Genomic DNA, 19,647 nt, shown 5'->3' with positions numbered 1-19,647 from the left:
AATTACACTCAAAGCAGTGCCTTCCTTAAGGATATAGATAAAAGTTCAGAGTTAAAAAAAAAAAAAAAAAAAAAAACAAAAAAAACAAGAAACATGGCCTTTCTTGCTCAGATAAATAACTGGTCGCCTTCTCAGAGATTTTTTCTGTTAAAATAAAAGTAATGCTATCACTACAGAGTCTCAGGGGAAGATGACTCATGAGCAGGAAAGGGCCTGTAATTTTGTGCTCAGGGTATTCACCCCAACAGATATTACAACTCTTTGCTATGCTAGTCTGGTAACATGATTAGGTGGCAGTCTGAAGAAATCTTCCCTTAATCACACTTGATTTGAAATCAAACTAAGAGCAATTAGCCCAGCCAAAATGTGTGGAGGAGACAGGGAAGGCATTTACATCCAAAAGACGAAACCTAGATTGTTTGGAGAGCAAATTCAGGAGGATGAGGTTCAAGGCACCGGATTTGCTCAGAGCAGAGCTGTGTGACAATGAAGTAATGCACAAAGGGACAGCTGCAGCAACCCTGCCAGCTCCAGCTCCAGCTCCAGGACCAAGGCAAGGATCCGCTGGGTGATTTGGAAACATTGCCAAGCAGCATGGAAACAGCAGAAATCCCACACACAGCAAATCAGACCTCTCCAATAGCTGGAGAGAGGCAGCTAAGTGAAAGATCATGTGTTGCAGAGGTCAGCTTCTGCCAGACTAAGGTATCTGGACAAAGCCCGTCACAGCTGAAGGCTCCCCTCCTGCAGCTTCCTGCAGCCTAGTCCCTCCAAAAGGCACATGTAGATATCCCGAAGCCCACTCAAAAAGAAAAGTCTCACACTGAAATTGATGGTTAAATTGGTTAAGCTTGCCTTCACTGGTTTACTAAAAAATGATGCACCACTACAAAAATCTTTTAGCTGTGCTCTAGCTGACATGAATTGAAAAGGGAGGTTCAGAGGGTACAGAATAAGAAAAGGAGAAATAGGGAGGCTATTAAAAAGATGGAAAAGTGTAATATTAGTACTACCACCCCTGATGATATTTAATAATAATAGAAAATCCTAAGGCTGTGGGTGCTTTTTTTTTTCCCCCTTAACAAAAAAACTCTCCCCAAAACAGCTCCATCTGTAGTCTCTGAGCATCTGGGGCTTTCTGCCAAAGTGATCAGTAGCAAAGAGCTAGCATTTGTCTTTGAATCGCAGCCATTATGTGCTGCAGTGTTCCCACAGCACAGAGAAGTTGGAGGCACTCACAAGTCTTCCTGGGCTAACGCTGAGCCACTGATCCAAAGCACGAAGGATGAGGGCAGTGCATGTGTGCTGCTGCATATAAAGGCAGGGCACGATGGAAGAGAAAGGACATTGCTGGTTTTCATGGCCTATAAAACTTCCTGACTGAAAGTGAGCTTGGCTGAGGGCAGCTCTCCAACTTGCTGGTAAGCCTCTTCAAAGCAAGACACCCAGCTAAAGGTTGTCTCTCATACAATACATCCCTTATTCCCTCTGGTTCGTGAGCAGACACTCTTCCTGAGGAACCATGGAGTGTACATCCAGTTTTGGCCACCTCTCCACAGTGCTGGCCTGGAGAGTGGGCACATGCCCATGCACACCAACAATCTCCATGTTGCAATTGCTTCCCTTTGGGGAAGTGCAGTGTTCTGCAAAACTCTAAGTGGTGTCAGGTGCCCACCAGCCCTACTCATATCACACCTGTTTTACCATTCATCTTGTAAAGATAATTAAAAGAGAAGCTTAAAAAGCAAAAAAGAATTATGGAAAGTTGCAAAAAAACTGCTGAACACCAATAAGCTCCTACTAGCATAACTTGAATGTCTCTTTTACAACCCTGTGTATCAGGTTTCAGAAGAAACTTTTGGCTCCTGACATCATGGGAGGCAAGCAGGTTTATCTCTCTGAAGCCCTCTAGTGATGGCCAAAAGCAGAGCAGTCACACATTCATTTTTTTTGGGTGCAATCAGGAGGAAAAATGCAGAAAAACACTTGCACAAGTTATCACTGCTCATCTGCCACACCAAGTGAGGATGGCTACTTTTCAAGGAGCTCATGGAACCATGCTAAGCAGTGTTTGTGACTGTTTATCCATGCTCTAAGTAGCCATTTGTCCTCCAAAGGCTGATAAATATGGGCACTTTTGTAAACAATCATGGATTAGACTTCTAATCCAAACAGGAACCAATCTATCCGGAGTGGTTCTTAATCAAGACCCATAAAAAAAAGTGGAAAATTTGTAAGAATATAGCCTTGATCCAAAATGTCTTTTTCCCCCAATCTGAAACACTGAATTCCAACTTGTTGATCTATACTGACCCACAGCAATAGGCTCAACCTCTGTTCTCCACTGAATATACAGCTCCTGAGTATATGAGTTCCCATAAGTATATTCATCCCATGCATTATCAAGCTGCAGAGAAAACCAGTAGAAGAAACACCTTCCTTTTTATCTAAGAAAATTTCCTATTAACTGCCAGTCTTCATCACCCTCTGGATCCAGCACTGCCTCAGGGATGCTAAGTATGCAGTCCTTTCCTATGAAACTGCAACACCCTGCCCAAACTCACTGAACTGCATTCTTCTGCTTTATCAAGCAGCTGTATGAAATTCATTTATTACAGAACTAGCTATATTAAATAAATAGAAAGGATATTGAGGTGCTGAAGTGTGTCCAGAGAATGGCAGAAAGGCTTGTGAAGGGTCTAGAAAACATGTCCTATGAGATACAGCTGAGGGAGTGGGATAAGGAGGCTCAGGGGGAACCTCATCATTCCTACAACTGCCTGAAAGGAGGTTTTAGTGAGATGTGGGCTGATCTCTTCTGCTGTGCCTTCAGTGAGATGACCAGAGGAAATGGTCTTAAACAGACAGGGGAGATTCAGATTAGATTTTTTTTTTTTTTTTAATTCACTGTTTGTGATGTCAGACATTGGAATTGTTTGCCCAAGCAGGTGATGGAGTCATCATCACTGGTGGTGTCTAATAGGTGTGTGGATCTGGTGCTGGGTGATGTGGGTTAGTGGTTTAGGGGTTACAGTGATAGTGCCAGGTGAGCAGTTGGACTGGATGATCTCGTAGGTCTTTCCTAACCTTGGTGATTCTTTGATTCTCTGATATTTTTTATATGGCAAAGTGGCAAATGATTAGATGCATCATATGCATTAAGATGAGCATGGTTTCTCATCTCAAGGTCTGCTCTAATGCTTTATATAGCTTAAGAGCACTTTATTGACAAAGAAACTGCCAATTTAAATCATATCTAACTACTGTGTGAAGGAAGAATGAGTGACATTCAGTGAATTAGCAATGGTACCATCCAAGCACACACAGCAAGGGCAGGCTGGGCTTTTGACTCTGGACTTCACTTAAAGCAAACAGATGTCTTTCAGAGGTAGATCTACTTTGGCTACCTGGATTAGTCCACTAAAGGGTTGTTTTCTTTTGCCATTCACTAACCAAAGCACGGTTAAACTCAGGGTTAATGAGGCTCTCTGCCTGCAAACATGGGGCATGATCCACAATGTAGTTCAGCTAAGCCAGCCTCCCACAGGTCACCAGGTCAGAGGCAGCTGGCATCACACATCCCACACCCTCAGCACAGGTTTTCTGGCTCCACTGTTGGAATTGAGCTTGCCACACAGCGATAGTTTGCTCTGCTATTACCCTGAACACTGGAATTCAGAATCACATTGAATGTTATGGAAATCATCCAAAGCAGAAAGTGAAGTAATTTCTAAGGCAAGCAAGCAGGCTAAAAATAGCCTGTTGCACAGTGGAAAGAATTAGAGGGTAGGGGAATGCCTGCAGAAGACCTCTACACTCCATTCTTCACTCCTAAATCTGCAGGTTCAGGGCACTACAAACAGTCCCTCAGCGGTCACTGCAGGTGGCTGAGAAAGATGCAGTCAAGATGTTGGAAAGGCTCTGCAGCTGGCTTTGCTCTGGGATTTGCACTGCAAAGGGACAGCTCTGGATTCCTCATGCAGCCCCACAACTGCAGCCCTGTGGAGATGCTGCCACTTCCACTCCCATCCTGCCTGTCCCCTCTCACCCACCCCCTAGGCAGCTTTACCAAGGGCAAAAACAGTAGAAAGCTAATCTATATATTTTTTAAAATACATATCTTTCCTTGCCAGTGGAGCACAGGATGGGACATGATAGATGCTGGTGTAAGGGGAACTCAGAAGGGAAGGGAGGAGAGGCAAGGCTATCCCTACAATAGCATCCAGACACCCAATTGTCTTTGTTGTATTGTAAAACCTTATCTCTAGGGAGAAGTTACTAGAAATGGGGAGATCAGAGACACCTATGTCAGAGACACCTATGTTGCTAACACAACAGGATGCCATCTGAACATTTACAAATAGAAAGTGTAACTATTCCTCCTTTTTTTCCTGCCAGTGAAAGAAATATTTTCCTGCACATACACACAGTTTGTTTACATTTGTAGGCACAGAGAAGGAGTTTGCATTTACATGCTGATCCATCCACTTTTACTTCATCAGTGCAAACTCTTACAATTTGTGCTGCAAATCAAGACTAGGCTAGGTACATTTTCCAAACTCTTTCATCAGAATTGGGGAGCAGCAGCAATTCTGACATAGGAACAGACATCTCCTTCAGGGACTCAAATTCGAGTGCAGACTTGTTTGACCATGCAGCCCCCTCTGATCTATAAATCCATGTGACTCTATCATTTTATTATCTATGCAAGGCTTCACATTTTAAAAATTGCTGCAAAGAAGTGTAGTAAGAGAAGGAGAAAGACAAACTCATTTACAAAAAATTATTTTGTCCCACTCAAAGAAAGGGAACTACAATAAATGCTAGTGAAAAGGGAGCTGAGGTAAAATATGCAGGAGACAAATAAAACCTTCCATAATAATGCTGCCTTTGCATCAGTGTTTCCACAGCAGTGACTCAGGGCTGCCTGTCTGCCTGCAGCCCTGCCAGGACAGGTTAGCACAGGGGGAGCCAAGCAGCCACCAGGATTGTTCTCTCTCCCTGCTGCCTCTGGTCTCTGCCCAATTACATTTCCATTCGCTAAAATATTCCACATGAGAAAATTATTTTCAGGGATCATGGATGCTCCCCTTTCTTACTCTTGCAGGCAGAGCCATGGTGCTTAGCCATGACACTAATAGTTATCCAAAGGTCTGTGGGCTACTGCATTTACACTAGGATTTCCACTTAGTTCTTACCACATCTTGAATCAAACACATCAGCTCAGGAAGAAGGTGGTACAGTGGAAAGTATTGCTGCTGAAGAGAAACACTGCAGCAACACCTCATACATCAACCAACACACAAAAGCTGAGCTTACTTCTGGAACTGACCCCTCCACTAGGCAGAGAGAGGGACACCTGTAAAGGCACCCATCATCTTAGAGAATGAGGTACAAAAGAGAGCAGGCTATTGGAGCTCCCACCTCCATCCTCTGCACCAGTGATGCACTAGGTAAAGAAACTACCATTTTACCTGTGTATATAAGGCAAAACACAACACCCAGGTGCTTGCTGCCCACACAGGAACAGTAGTACTTCAGCTGTTAGCTTGTTCATTTCTCACAGATTCATCTTTCAGAATAAAACACTGATTAAGTGTTCAAGAAATAAAGCCTGAAATTAAAGAAATCAACAGACAAACATCACAACGAAAATAATGTGCCTCTGTGGCCAGACTCCCATTGCTCTAATCATACTTGAAGCAGGGTCTTAGTAAGAGAGAGCAACACTAAACCAAGTGCTTATTAGGAAGCACCAATCTTTGCAATTTAATGACAACGCCTTTGCACTTCAATCTAAAGTGCTCTCTGCACTTTATCTATTGTTTTCTGACAAAGAGGTTACTTTCTGTCTAGAGGTATGTACACAGAAGCCTCGTTGGAAAGGATTTGAGACACTTACAGGCTCTGAAGGCAAACAGAATCTTCCACACTGATCAACTGAACTAGTTTGCACAGCATCTTCAAGGCTCCTTTAACACTTTCCACTGCATATTTAAGAGATTGGGCACAGGGGAAGCAGAATGCTTTAGGCACAAGGGCAGTGTTTATTGTGGTTACAAACCAGCTTAGAGTACAATGAATTCCCAGGTCCTTGAGCATTAGCACTTGCTACCATAATCTCTAGATTCAGGAGCTGGGCTTTAAGACTATTTTTGCCAACAACTGTATACACAATCATTCAAACTGTGCCTTGCAAAAGAAGCACTGTCAAGGGACTTAGAAAAAACATTTTTGTCTCATTAAATGCTGGAGAATAACATTGCTATTTTATCTTTATATATACACAGGCACATTAAGAAAGTAGCAGAGAGAAGACAGATCACAGGGGATAATCTCAAATGCACAGTACTAGATTTGTGGACCCATAAACTAAAGAAAGAACCAGAGCAAATTTTAAAATGCTTGAAAGTAGCTTGCATGTGCTACACTGCACAGAACTTCTTCCTTAAATAAAAATGAAGTGATATACTTTCTCCTCATGTTTTACTGCAAAACAGTGGCCAGCTGACTGATAATGGAAGGTGGCTAAGGTCTGCCTACCATTTTCAAAGCAGAGGCTATAAATTTCAACCCCTCCCTTCTCCATGCAGCCTGCCAGTTTTCATATAACTTGTCAGGACTTTGTATCTCCGGAATTTCTCTTCCTCATTAAACTTGGCTGAAGTTGACCAGCAGATCCAAATGGTATTTGGTGGAAAAGAAGGCAGGACACACTCACTATCACCAAGAAGCCTCATTTCCTTAGGAAGTCAAGATAAAAATATGGAATGCTGCAGCAAAAACAGGAGGAGCCCACAGGCAGGTGCAGTTTATGAAAATACAATTAAACACAGTCAAGAGAGATTACATTTCAAGCAGATATATCCCCGTTAATATAAACAGAGAGTTAATTCCCCTGACTTTGATCCTAATGCCCAAGCCAGATTTTAAAGTATCTCTGAAAGACAGAAGCTTATATTGGACCTGGGATCTTTTGATTGCCTATGCAGACAGGAAGAATACTCAGCAGACCCAAGTTCAGCCTAGAAACCTGCTAAAATGAAAGCACAATGCTGTGTCACAATCCTTATTGGTTTCACTCTGCCCAAACTGGCAAGAGCACACATGCTCTAACACTGTATTGACAGGACTGCCTTGTTATCCTTGAGTAGACAGTATGTCTGACTCACTGGGGGTAAATTGAGCTGTGCTCTGTCTGATAGAAATGATATAAAATGCAGCCCCATACTTTCTGCTATTATCTGCACACAAAACATTTGTTTCCCATCAGAACTCGAACCTCCTTAAACAGCTGAGAAAATCAGAGCTCAGCACTGGGGAAGGCAGCAGCAAATCACTGGCACTGAGGCCACCTCCACAAAAGCTCCTCTCAGCTCAGAAGAAATGCTCCATCCCTAGACTTTGCACAGGTTATTATTGCTCAAATTCATGTTAGAGCAGGTATGACCTGTAGGAAAAATATCTCAACTGTGAAAGCATCTGCATGCTACCCACATTGAGCCTTCACTACTGTTAGCATTAGGGTCCAGGACACAGTCCTCCACAGAGGACACAGCAGTCATTGGTATACATATGAAATCACGTATCTATTAGTGATGACCCCTTTGTCAATGGACTTCAGATGATTCCAGGTATCAAGCCTAATGACTGAAGAAAAACAGGCACAGTATTAGAGTCTAAATGCATGAGTACTGTCCACCTGGACAGGTGACAGTGCCCAAGGATGGTAACAGATGTCAATAAGTTCACCTAGGTGACTTTTTCTTTCTCAGTATGCCACTGCAGCTGTACCATAAGACCAAAGGAAATTTTCAAACAAGTCCAGACTTGCACAAGGAGCTCAAGACTTGCAGAGAAATCTTCTTAATATGCAATTGTGCCCTTCTGCCTATAGAAATCAGCTGCAGCCGTTTCTATTATGCTCCAATATTAAACACGTGCTCTCACATACTGATGAGCAATAACAGATCTTGGTGCCACAGCTGAGGAGTATATCCTGAGCATTGTCTGCTATGCTATATAAGAGTGTTATGTGGTTCTCTTAAAGCCAGTAGGCAAAATTTTAAAGCTGTCTCCCTAAAACAAAGGAGACTCTTTTACACTCCAAACTACAGCAAGGTCCCCTTATGCGGCCATAACTTCAGGTTGTGTCATCTAAATTACATTTCAATTTACAGAGCACTGGTAGAACAGGACAAGAGCTTTGCACATCAGACATAAGCATACAGATGAGGAGAAGGCAGAGGCAACACTGCTTTATTTACACTTTACTCACAGTGTTCCACAATCAACTTTGAGTATGAAGCCATTGCCAGCCTCAACTGAAAAAGCCATGCAACAGGAATCCTACTAAATGAGCACCATGAAGCCTTTACAGCTAAAGCTCTATTGCTGTTGACATGCTGCAATGGTGCCCTTGAGAATCTTCATGCAAAAGGAAAGTATCTGCTTCTTTCAGCCTTCTTCTCTCCCCTTTGCCAATTTTTCCCTCAAACACACACTACACTATCAGTGCAAAGCTGCTCTTCACAGGGACACAGTAATGCAGAGCCTTAGTGCTCAACATCAGCTCTCTCCAGCAGTATAATCTCCCAAGCTGCTTGCTAACAGCCACAGCTTTTTGCCCTGATCTCAAATCGCCTGTAAAACTCCCTTTTCAGTCTCCTTGCAACTGCACCAAACCAGACATCCTCCCCTTTCCAAATAAGCTTCTTCAGCCTGACTATCTTGCTAACCACCTGAGCAACCAGATGAAGAGAGTGGAAGTTTGTCCTTTATCCAAACTGGTGCCAGCACTGCTCCAGGAAATTTCTTGGATTGTGTCCAGAAAATGCAGCTCTGACTTAAACCAGGTGTTAGATGTATCTGCCTTGCTGAGAGATAAAGTCACTGCTCCTTGTAAGGACAAAAGGCTCTTTAGAGTTAAATGTCATTCTGCTCTGTTAGAACTATGAACTAGCAATCCAAAAAATTTCCTGGCCACCCAAGGGCAGGGATGTTGTGACATGTCTGGCACCCCTGCAAGGCTCTTTGCACTGCTCTTGCCCTGAAGATGGACAGAACTACCTCTGCCTGATCCAAACATGAGTCTTGCAGAAAAAAGGCAGCATGAAGCTGCAGCAGAGCCCAGTCCCACACAGACATCAGCCAGCACCCAGGGCTGAACCCTCTGGCATCAGGTCCATGGTAAAGCAGGAGAAAGAACTGTGCCAAACTGCTAGGCAAGGGCATGCAACAGAGGTAGGTGAGGGATCTCAAAGAAGGAAACAGTCAATTATACAAATGATCTGCAGTTCAAAAAAGGCTACCCTACTGGCTGCAATACTATTACAGCTCTTTCTGACCTCCTCCAAAACCAGATGTTACAGCTCAAGGGACCACTCTGTCCAGCTCTGTTTTCCTCTGAAATATATAGTTCCCAGCAGTTTTTGGTTTTTTTTTTTTTTTTTTTTGGTTGTTGTTGTTGTTGGTTTTGCTTTTGCTTTTTGGGTTTTTTTTGGTTGTTTTTTGATGGGGTTTTGTTTGTTTTGTTTTTGTTGGTGGTGGTGGTGGGTTTTTTTTTAACCTAATCCCTAGAACAGATCAGAGGTTAATCAGCTTCAGGAGAACTGGACAGCAGGGCTGTCAAGATTGTAAATAGCTTTCCTATTTACTTCTTTTCCACAGAATGATTCTTTATTTTGCCAGGTAACTGTTTAACCAAAGACTGCAAAATGTTGCACAGACTAGTAGCAAGCAATCTCTCATTTCAGGGACAAGCAAGCAGAGTGCCAGTACTCTCCATGGAACAATCTGGATTTTTAGGTCCCTAAGATCCACTTTCCCCAATCCACATTAAGAAGTGACTCCTATGAAACACTGGAAGGGCCAAGGCTTCTGGTAATTCTAGTGGCTTTAGGTTAGCTTTGGCTAACTTCACAGTAAGTACAGCCATGGACTGGTACATAAGTACTTTATCAGGCAGCTGCACTAAGCCAGATAAAGCCAGGTAAAGCACTGCATTCATATCTCTACAATAAAAGAATGGCCTCTATTCAGCTTCTCCAGGCTGGCTTGACCCAGTTCTGTTGCACAGGGCCACAAGGATCTGTATTTCTCCATCTTCCAGAGTGAGCCATCAACTTTTTTTTTTTCCCCTTCAAAAAGATCAAAATCCATGGATTTTCTTTGAGTTTTCATGGAGAAAACAAGAACATACATAATAGGACAAACTTTTGGTTTGGCTTATTAGCTCATTTTTCCCTCACTTTGTCTGCTAGTTTATGTGGGGACACACATTTTTATTTATCTGCAGTTTTTCTGCAGAGTGCTTTGAGATGTCCTATGGAAAATGGACAAATTATCCACACGATTGCAGTTTATACCACTATGTAGGCCAAGACACAGACTCACAACAATCAAAGTGACTTTGCTATTTAACAGAAATAAGCAGTCAGCAGAGTAAGGAAGATGGCAATGAGTAACTTGGGGAACCTTTCCTGTCTAGGTATGGGAGATAAGCCATGTTTCTCTGCAGGCCTGGAGGCCTTGGTCTGAGGTTGTTAATTTTTCTGCAGAGGACACACAGAAAGGGCAAGACAGGCAAGCACTAAAAGCAATCCAACCTCTTTCATAAATCAGCAGGATACAGGATCCAGTTGTTTACTTAGCATAATTTTACACAGACTAGATTGGACAAGTCATGAAACACTGGGCACAAGAGCTGAGAAATGCTGCTATTAAAAAAGGCATGCAGAAAACTTTCCCAAGGGATGCCAAGAGTGTGTGTGGGAAGAGGTAGGAGGAAGAAGCAGCAGCGTCAGGGGTTATAACAAACAGAAAAGAAGCAATTGTGTTTTTCCCTCAAAATCAGTTACTAAACTTTTCAAAGAGAAAAGCATGGCTGGAAGCGGAACACAGGAGCGACACTGGAAACAACCGTGCAGCTGCAAGGAAAGGCTCCAAAGCAGTTAAAGCAGAGTCAAGCTTCAGGGTGGAATGCAAGTTAGCAGCTTGGATACAGGCAGGTTTGCCAAGTAAGCTTTGCTAAGGTTTTAAATGCTGTTTGCTTCACAAGAAAATAGATTCTTCTAACTAAACAGGGACTGCTAAATCTTAGGAGTCATAGCAATCTTACAGTCATGGAAACCTAAACAGTATGGTCAGTGAGTGGAAGGGATCAACACAGACTGAACACCACCTTCTCCAGACCAATGTCACAAAAGGAACAGAAGCCTTACAAGAAAGATTAATGACAGACTACATATAATGCCTCCCTCACAACAAGCATACAGCATGAAATTCATCCTACATGTGTAGATTTTGTAAAACAATTTTTAAAGTGTGCATTATGCTGATAGTTTGCACTGTTCCCCTTTTATGGTCATTGGGCTCATTCCAACAAGGAATAAGAATAGCTTTCCATTGATGAAAACTGGTGGGTTTTTTGGTTTTATTTGTTCTATGCTCCAGTGAATTTTTTCAGCCTACATGCACAGCAGCTTCGCCCTTCAAAAGTAAAAAGAAGACCTATCTGTGCACCATTCTGTAGTAAAATCTATAGATCTTTAGGTCTTACAGTTCCATTAGTGCTTGCTTTAATGCTGTAGATCTAAAGATCAATAAAGATCCAGTCTTCTAAGTATTTTCCTTATTTATTTAGAAAGGAGGAAAGTAGAAGAAGCAGGGAAGCTTTATGCACATCAACATCCCCCAACGTTTCAGGCAGAACTAACTAGTCATAATTTATTCAAAGATCAAGCTGATAGGCTTCAGCCCACCTCCTCTTTTCTCATCCTTGCCACCATTCTTTTCAAAATTAAAATCTAAAGAGAAAACCACAAGAAAAGATGAGAAGGATGAAGAGCATTTCCACACTGCAGTGTGCTCTACAGAGTTCTAATATTTCTTCCAATGCCTCTAGCCAGAGGTTATACTACCTCATTTTCTTCATGCCAACCAAAACTTTTTAAGGAAAGCCTTCACTCTGACTTTGACATCCCTCCTGTTTGCGTGATCAAAGCTTTACAGCCCAGAACAGACCTAACTTTGCTGATCCTGAGCAATGTGTGCCCACAGAGCATGCCAATACATTAAGTTTTCTAATTTGTTAAACATTTGGCAAAGCAAGCACTGGATCAGAGGTATCCCAGAAGAAAGGAAGTCTTGTGTCTGTTCTCAGTTCAGGTTAGTCAGAATAATCAGATATCCCCCATGGCACCACTCATATTTAAGCAGAAAGGCAAAACACTGCCAATAAAATACGCACATAGGCACAAATCACCAACAGCTTCAAGCAACCACTCATCAGAAAATCACAATTTCAGTTTTGTGAAAGTTTCCACTCAAGCCTTTTTCTCCACGGGCGTTACCATTAGCAGTTCATCTAACTGTAGCTCTTAAAGCAATCTGACAAGGTGAATTTGTGGCTGTGGTTCTCTCATTTCAAAAAGAAAGCTTTTCTTTTGGAACAGTGCTATGGGTGGCAGCCACTGCCCTCTCTGTCCCCTTGTTCTCTCCTCCCACTGTTGTGGCAAGCTAGAACCAGGATGGACCTGCAATGTTTGCCAGCAAAGGAGGTGTTCATGAAACAAACCCTTGAGGAATGGAAGCTATGGCTTGAGGATATGGCCATCTCCAGCAGAAATACCAATTTGAGCTACTGCCCTTTCTCCCTGATAGCCAGCAGTGGCTCTTTCCCAGTCTCATGCCACCTTCCTCATAGCAACCTCACAACAGTTTGGAACATCATGTGCTGAACTCAATCAATAAACCAATCCAGGTTATAAATAACCAGGGGAAGGAGAGGAGTAAGGATATTTTAAAACTGGAACCAGAACCCGTTCACTGATCCAGGTCAACATCTGGCCCCAAGGCAGCTGTGCTGGCACAAGTGTTGGGAAATGGGGAAGGAACCAGCAAGCAAGGCTGGACAAGACCATCCTACAGCCACATCTGCCACTGAGAAAATGGTACATGCAACAACCCATGCCGGCTGTTAAAAAGTGGAGCTGGCTTAGAACAACTTGGAAGAATTTACACATTTTTAGTGTCTGTGAGTTCTTTACTTTGAAGCAAAAACACATGAGCTCCAATGAATGACAATGCTTTTAAGCTGCATGGGGCTAATATCTCCAAACTCCTCTCTCTGACTACCCTTCATCCCCTAAAAAAGCACTGCACTTATGAGATAAAAGACAGTGGCAATATACAACTCACTTTTCAAAACCAGACAAAAATTACAGTAAGTTTCAAACTTAAGCTATCTTCTGCAATATGAGCTTAGCCATACTATAAACAGCATTTTTCAACTCTTTTCCTTTTTCTGTCCAACCTCTCTTTTACAACTGTTTGTGATTAATACGTGCTATTAAAAACAGAGGGAGTGTGCAGCAGAGCCAATCTTAGTATTATGGAAGAAACCACTGTCATGCACAGTCCAGCAAGCTGCCCTGTGTAAAACTGCTGCACAAAGGAAAACATTTGCTGTGCAAAGAACATTCACTGTGTGTCAATGTACCTTCATTCTTCTCTGGTTTCTCTGCTTGTTAATGCATCAAAAAAAGCATTGCCTCCTCATGAAGGCAGCCTTTGAAAAACTTCAGCTGAAAATTGATCTTTATCAAGCCGTCTGACAAAAAAGGAATATCTTGCTGTTGGCAGACACAACAGCTGAAGCTAGAGCGCAGCAGTCACGCTGCCCATCGATCACTGGAGATTCAGAGATAAGACTGAAGTCCTATCAGTTGACCTAACCCTGCCTCTTGTTTTCCTCCTCTCCTGCCTGTTTACCCATCACACCCCACCACTCTAGGACCTTGTGTCCAGGGTCATTTTTACTTGTTGCATCTATACACACACTAAGCTATAAAACATTCTGCAGCAATATCCTTGCAGAGTTTTTGCTTGCTATAACCATCTTGAACAAAGACTCCCTGCTCTGTACAATGTACATGCATTAATGTAATTATTCCCCCTGTGTAAAGCTGAGGAGCTCAGAAGAATATGACAGTTTGAAAAGGCACAACATCTCTACAGAAGAGTGGTATCAGTCAAGCTATGTAGATATCACATGGGAGGATCTCATTCAGTTTTAAATTTGAAGCTGTTAATTTGTGAATGGAACTCTATGTAACACAAATGGAGTAACAGGAAGAAGCCCATGCTTCAGTTCATCTGTTTTGAACACTTAACTTAAACTGATTGCTTCTTGAAGATAAACTGCAAGTCACCCAAGAATTAAAATATAAGCATATATTTTTTATTTCTTTGACTGGGTTAATTTCCCCCTCTTTCCCATCTGAAGCTCCACAGTAAATCCCAATGGGTCACTTAGTACAACTACTTTACATTGCTGAATTCTGTTTGCAGTCTGCTCATCATTCCTGCAGATGCTTCTGCTTTTAGGCTTCTTGGAACTATACTGGACTCATTTCTTTGAATAAACATATATCCTGTGTAGGCTGCAGATGTACCAGGGAGAACACTGTCCTCTACATCAAGCAGATGTACACCTCACCTTCTTTTTTGGTAAAAGCAAGATGACACATTTTAGAGAAAAAAAAAAGTGAGAAGCAAGCAGTCTGAACTTTTTCTCCCTGTTCTAAGAAATTTCTGAAAAGAGAGTGCTACACGCACCCATATGCCCTCAGACAGGATAATGTAATTTGTTAAGGTCCTGCAAGCAGAGAGCAAACATTCACATGCAAGGACCATGCCTTTCAACAGAAATATGTGGTAACCCTTATACCATTTCATTATTAAATTTTACATGTTGCTAATAAAGCAGAAGGTTCCTCTACTCACCTCAGTAACGTCCATGACTTTGATGGCTGCCAGCTGACCTGTTTTGACATGGCGACCCTGAGTAAGAGAGAGAGAGAACAGTCAGCACCAGCATCTCACCCATTCCTTCAGCTTACACAGAGCAAACACTTGAACATGAGTTCCAGTCACTGGGTTTTCCCCAGCTATGCTGGACTCTTCTGATACTTCTAGGAAATATTACAAATACTCTAGATGGCTAAAACAACAACAACAATAACAAATTTAAAGTGTTCCTCTTCAAATTTTAGCATCAATTTCTTTTTCTCCACATCAAAATAATGATTATCAAGTACAAACAGGTTATATTCACAGCTTCCCTTCTGTTCACTTTAGCAAAGCTTGTTGTCAGTAATGATAGTTTATTAACATGTCAGAATAAACTCCACGTGTTGCATATTTTATTTGTATGAACCAATGTCTAGTAGCTCGGTGATATATTACATGCTTTACCTAGCAAGCATGTTTAGTTCATTCTTAGGGCTTAGGACATTTCTCACTGGTTTGGTCTTCCCAAGTAAAAAATGTGAGGCTTCTGCAAGGGATGCACCAGACCTGCAAGAGCTCTCTTTGCCTGTCTCACAAAAGAACAAGAACATCATCTCCCTTCAGCTACACCACAGTAAGGGTACAGTTTCTCAGTACAGCTGGAGCTGAGTTAATAGATCCCAGCTCCTGCAGCAGGGAGCTCCTACCCTTCCTTCCTCTGCCTCCTTCCAGCCTCCTGTCACATATTTCTCCCAGGAGCACCGAGCTCCTTCTGGCACTCATTGTATCATATGATAAGCTGATTGAGATCACTAAAATGGCAGAAAGTTAACACAGAAAAAGCAAACTGCGGGGCGGGGCAGGAGACTGCAGTCCAGGAAATTAAACTGGTTTGTTCTGCAGTGGAAACAGAGCCAGAGCCAGCAGGATGCAATGACAGGCTGGGAGGCAAGGGGCATGGCAGGCCCCTCCAGCCCTGGTGGGCTGTAACTCACCTCAGCTGACTTCTAACAAAAGCCTTTTTCTCTCCAGTGTATGTTTACATGAGGTAGAGACATCAATTAGCTGTTGTGTACTTTTTCTAAACAGGCACTTAGAAATGGTCCTAATATTGGTATTTTCCAGCTCTCCACTGAACACTCAGCAGTGTAACACCCAGCAGTCTATCCTAAGCCAGTCAAACAGCCCAGTCTCCCAACCACCTTCCCAGGCACCATCTCCAAAGGTTCTTATCTGCACCAGTCAAGCTCTTTAGCAACAGGTATGCCTATTAAATTCCTTCACTTTTATCACAAATGATGATAAGAACACAATGGAACATTTAACTGAAGTCAAAATTCCTTTTTTTTTTCTCTCCTTGCCAATTTCTGAGCTTCCTAGGCAGAAATCTGTATGATGGACATGAACAGTCTATTTTTTGCCTGGACTAACATGTTAATCTCTTTACAGGGTCTTTTGAGAGTGGCACCCCAGAACTGAAGCACCCCAAACTGCTAGTCTCTTTAGAGAAATCCTGACCCTTTCACACCTTATGCTGCCCTCCATGGAGGTAATGGCCAGGCATTGCTGGTGCATTCAAAAGGATTAAATGCTGCAGAATTCACTGCCTCAGCTTTCTTCCACAACTCTTCTTGTGCTTCACTCTCCCCCTTACTAACCAATCCACGTGCTTTCTATAAATACATTACTGTGCTCAGGCTTTTGCTTGCTCTGTAAACTCGCTTTACCGCAGGCATTTCTTTTTACAGCTTGGTCTCAAGCTGGTTTTGATTTTGAAACAAAGTTAGGGGTCGTAACATGTGTGCAGTAGCCAACACCGACCTCACCTTGACCTTACTACTTCTTGAACCAAAGTCTTTCAGCAAGCCCAGGAGATTTCCAACTCCAATTTCCCACCCTGGATCTCTGCCTAATGACAAAGGCCTGTGGTCTTCTCCTCAAGACTTAGCATCCCACAAGGAAGGAGGAGAAAAGGGCTTACACTAAGGGGGAAAAATGCCTGCTCTCAGCTCTGCTCCATTTTCCACAGCTTTGTTGAAAAAATTTGAAAGCTCAAGGACATGGGAAGTACAGTTTTAGGTACAAAAAGAATATGCTAAAGATAACAGAGAAACAAAGACATCTCTGAGGAAAAAGTCCTCACAACACTAAGGAGGTCTGAGGATAGAAACTTTTTTTTAAAAAAACAGTGAAATACAGATCCTCCTTCACTCTGCAGCTAAGTGGAGGTGCTCAAATGGTGGCAGAATATACCGAAGCAGAAAATGTGGCATGTAGAAGAGTGAACTAGCAGGACAGGATGTCATTTTCATGGGATTTTTGCTTTATTTGTCATTTTAAATCTACTAACTGCTAGTGGGCTTGCTATTTCCAGAGACATGTAAAATTTCCCAGTGCTCGACTTCACAGCTTTTCTGAAGTCAGCGTTCTTCCCTGTGAGACTGGCCCACTCGGGATGACTAATGTGCACCAGCCCTACCATCCTTCCCCTGCAGCTTTATGGGATCTGCTGGTGCCTCCACGAGTGTCCCCATGAAAACTGGGGCCAGCTACAGCAGAACACAGACACTGCTCATGTTTCACTTTGCTGCTTCTGGGAGGGAAAAAGCTTCTACATAACCCTCCTAAGGGACTGAAGGCAAGGGAACTGCAGAGTGTGGGAAGCGTGGTCTGCTCAGGATCCCAGACCAAATTTAAATCCTGGTCACTTCAGAATATTGTTTAAAATTACTCCAAATACCCTTTCCATAATGTATGGAGCACTCATATTCTAAAAATCTACAACATATGGGGAGGAGGAGGGATGGACTGCATGACAGTAATTTATATGAGAGAAGGAAAAAGAAGCCACACTCTTTTCATTAAAAATATTTTCAGAGGGCGGGAAAAAACAAACATCGCAAGCACAGGATATAAGCATGAGCAGGGTATTTGTTTGTTTATCTGCTTAACAGCTCTGCTCAAGAGCAGACCTGTCAAACTATTAGCATGCTGGTATAATTTTGCTTGAAACATGAAATGGCTAAGCATTCCCATTTTGGAAACCAATCATCAGATTTGCATGGCCAGCTTTTGCTTTGGAAAAATTTGTCTGTGTTAAAAAGAGTAATAATAAAATTGCAAAGTGGTTGAATGTGAAGAAAGAACTGCAGAAATCATAGATGGGAGAAACCCTGTGAACTCAATCTCCTGGGATTAAAATTTATTCAAATTCTGCTCACAGGGCACTTCAAATTCAGTAACCATCAAGGCTCCATCCAGACACCATATCTCACACAACACCACTCCACTGGGATAACATTTGTCATGCAGAATGAGGCCTCTGTTTTAGTGCAGTATGGACACATGTCCCCTCAGGGCATCCAGGGATCCCCCATCCCCATGGCAAGGCAGAGCTTCTTGCAGCCTTGTTTCTCCAGGCAAATAGTTGGCAATTACCATCTGGATATCTGAAAAGCTCTGCTTATTGCAAAATGCTAACTGAAAACAGCAGTTTCTTAAAATATAGCTAGACACCAAATATCATATATGAGGATCACAAGATACTGCCCCATAGCCAGAATGCTGTGTGGATATGAAACATGCAATGAAGACAACAGCAACCTGGCAGCATCTTGCTAAGCATAAGGTGACTGATCTCCAGAGCCAATGGACTGAGGAAGCTGCAGAGGTTTCTTCAAACAGTGGCAGCAACAGGTAGGAAAGGCTACATCATCCTGGGAGTGAGAGTTTGCCTCTTACTAGGTTTCAGCATGGGAACACCACAAGAAAACATCAGCACTGTCAGCATGTCCCCATGGAAATGAGCCCACCAACACATTCCCTTCATCAGACCACATTAAGATTTTATTCACCAAAATTTCTGACCTACTTCTTGTTTCTTACACATTCTCCCCACTTTCCTCACCCTCATTTCATGGCTCTATTCATATTAAAGGATTTGGTTTATCTTCCCAAGGAGGCAGCATAAGAATATTTTTAAGAGTGCTACTTGTACCACTGCATTTTTAAATGGCCTGTTGGGATGAGCAATTCAATGGAATTGAGACTGCCAACCTCAAATCTTGTCCTGTTTCTTCTCATGCAGATGACTGCAAGTTCATTTACACAGAGCTATAGTTCTTCTCATCAACACAGCAATACTGCAGCATTTAACTGGATCTTAAACTGAATCCACTACTTCAGCACATTCCTAGTCATGTCTGATAGCAATATGGTGTTTATTTCTCATCTCAGTGGGCTTTATGCATGTTGAAAAGCAGAGGGGACAAGGGGAATCCGTGGTAGACTGCCAAGATCTGCAGAACATTATAAATTTCAAGCCTTCCCACACTCTCCAAGTCAGTTAATACACCTACTTCTTGCCTCTTTCTTCCTTTGCACACGTTATTACTGTAAAATTTTTACTTTAGAAAGGTTCAAAGGCAAGTGGTGTTATGTGCTGTTTTTCATGGTGCTTTTTTTCTCCTGTGCCTTAATATTATCAAAGAACTATGCAAATTAAGTGCAAAAGAAATTCTATCAGCTAATTTACCTCTTTTCCCCACCACCCCCCCCCCCAATTATCCAAGATATTTATGTCACAGTAATGTAATTCTCCTACTAACACAGTTTCAGACCTGCATATTAACATGCCTCTGGGAGACTGTTCCTGGAAGCTTGCTGCCCAGCTAAATGGCATGGAAATAGCACATGGGGCAACATCACACATTAAGGAACGAATGCACCATTTGTGATTCATGACTTGCAATTTTGGATTATCCTGTCCACTGTACAATTAAGTGTTTGGTAAACCTCTCCCAGCTCCCAGTATCTATGCTTGCAGTTGTAGAAAGAAGAGGAATTTATTTGGAA

The 19,647-nt window shown here is 42.4% G+C and overlaps 1 protein-coding gene across 9 annotated transcripts in view; it reads right to left on the bottom strand.

Annotated features, from left to right (window-relative positions):
* Window positions 1-19,647, bottom strand: part of MAP4K4 (mitogen-activated protein kinase kinase kinase kinase 4) — a 164,379-nt gene that overhangs the window by 70,463 nt on the left and 74,269 nt on the right. For all 9 annotated transcript variants that reach the window (XM_056485690.1, XM_056485705.1, XM_056485746.1 and 6 more), the window contains exon 3: window positions 14,788-14,844. In XM_056485690.1, the coding sequence (XP_056341665.1) occupies window positions 14,788-14,844 (57 nt within the window). The remainder of the gene's footprint in view (window positions 1-14,787; window positions 14,845-19,647) is intronic.

Source organism: Oenanthe melanoleuca, chromosome 1, assembly GCF_029582105.1.
Source record: "Oenanthe melanoleuca isolate GR-GAL-2019-014 chromosome 1, OMel1.0, whole genome shotgun sequence".
Classification (NCBI taxonomy): Eukaryota; Metazoa; Chordata; class Aves; order Passeriformes; family Muscicapidae; genus Oenanthe; species Oenanthe melanoleuca.
Note: the sequence above shows the minus strand (reverse complement) of the source record. Positions and strands in the feature narration are given on the sequence as shown.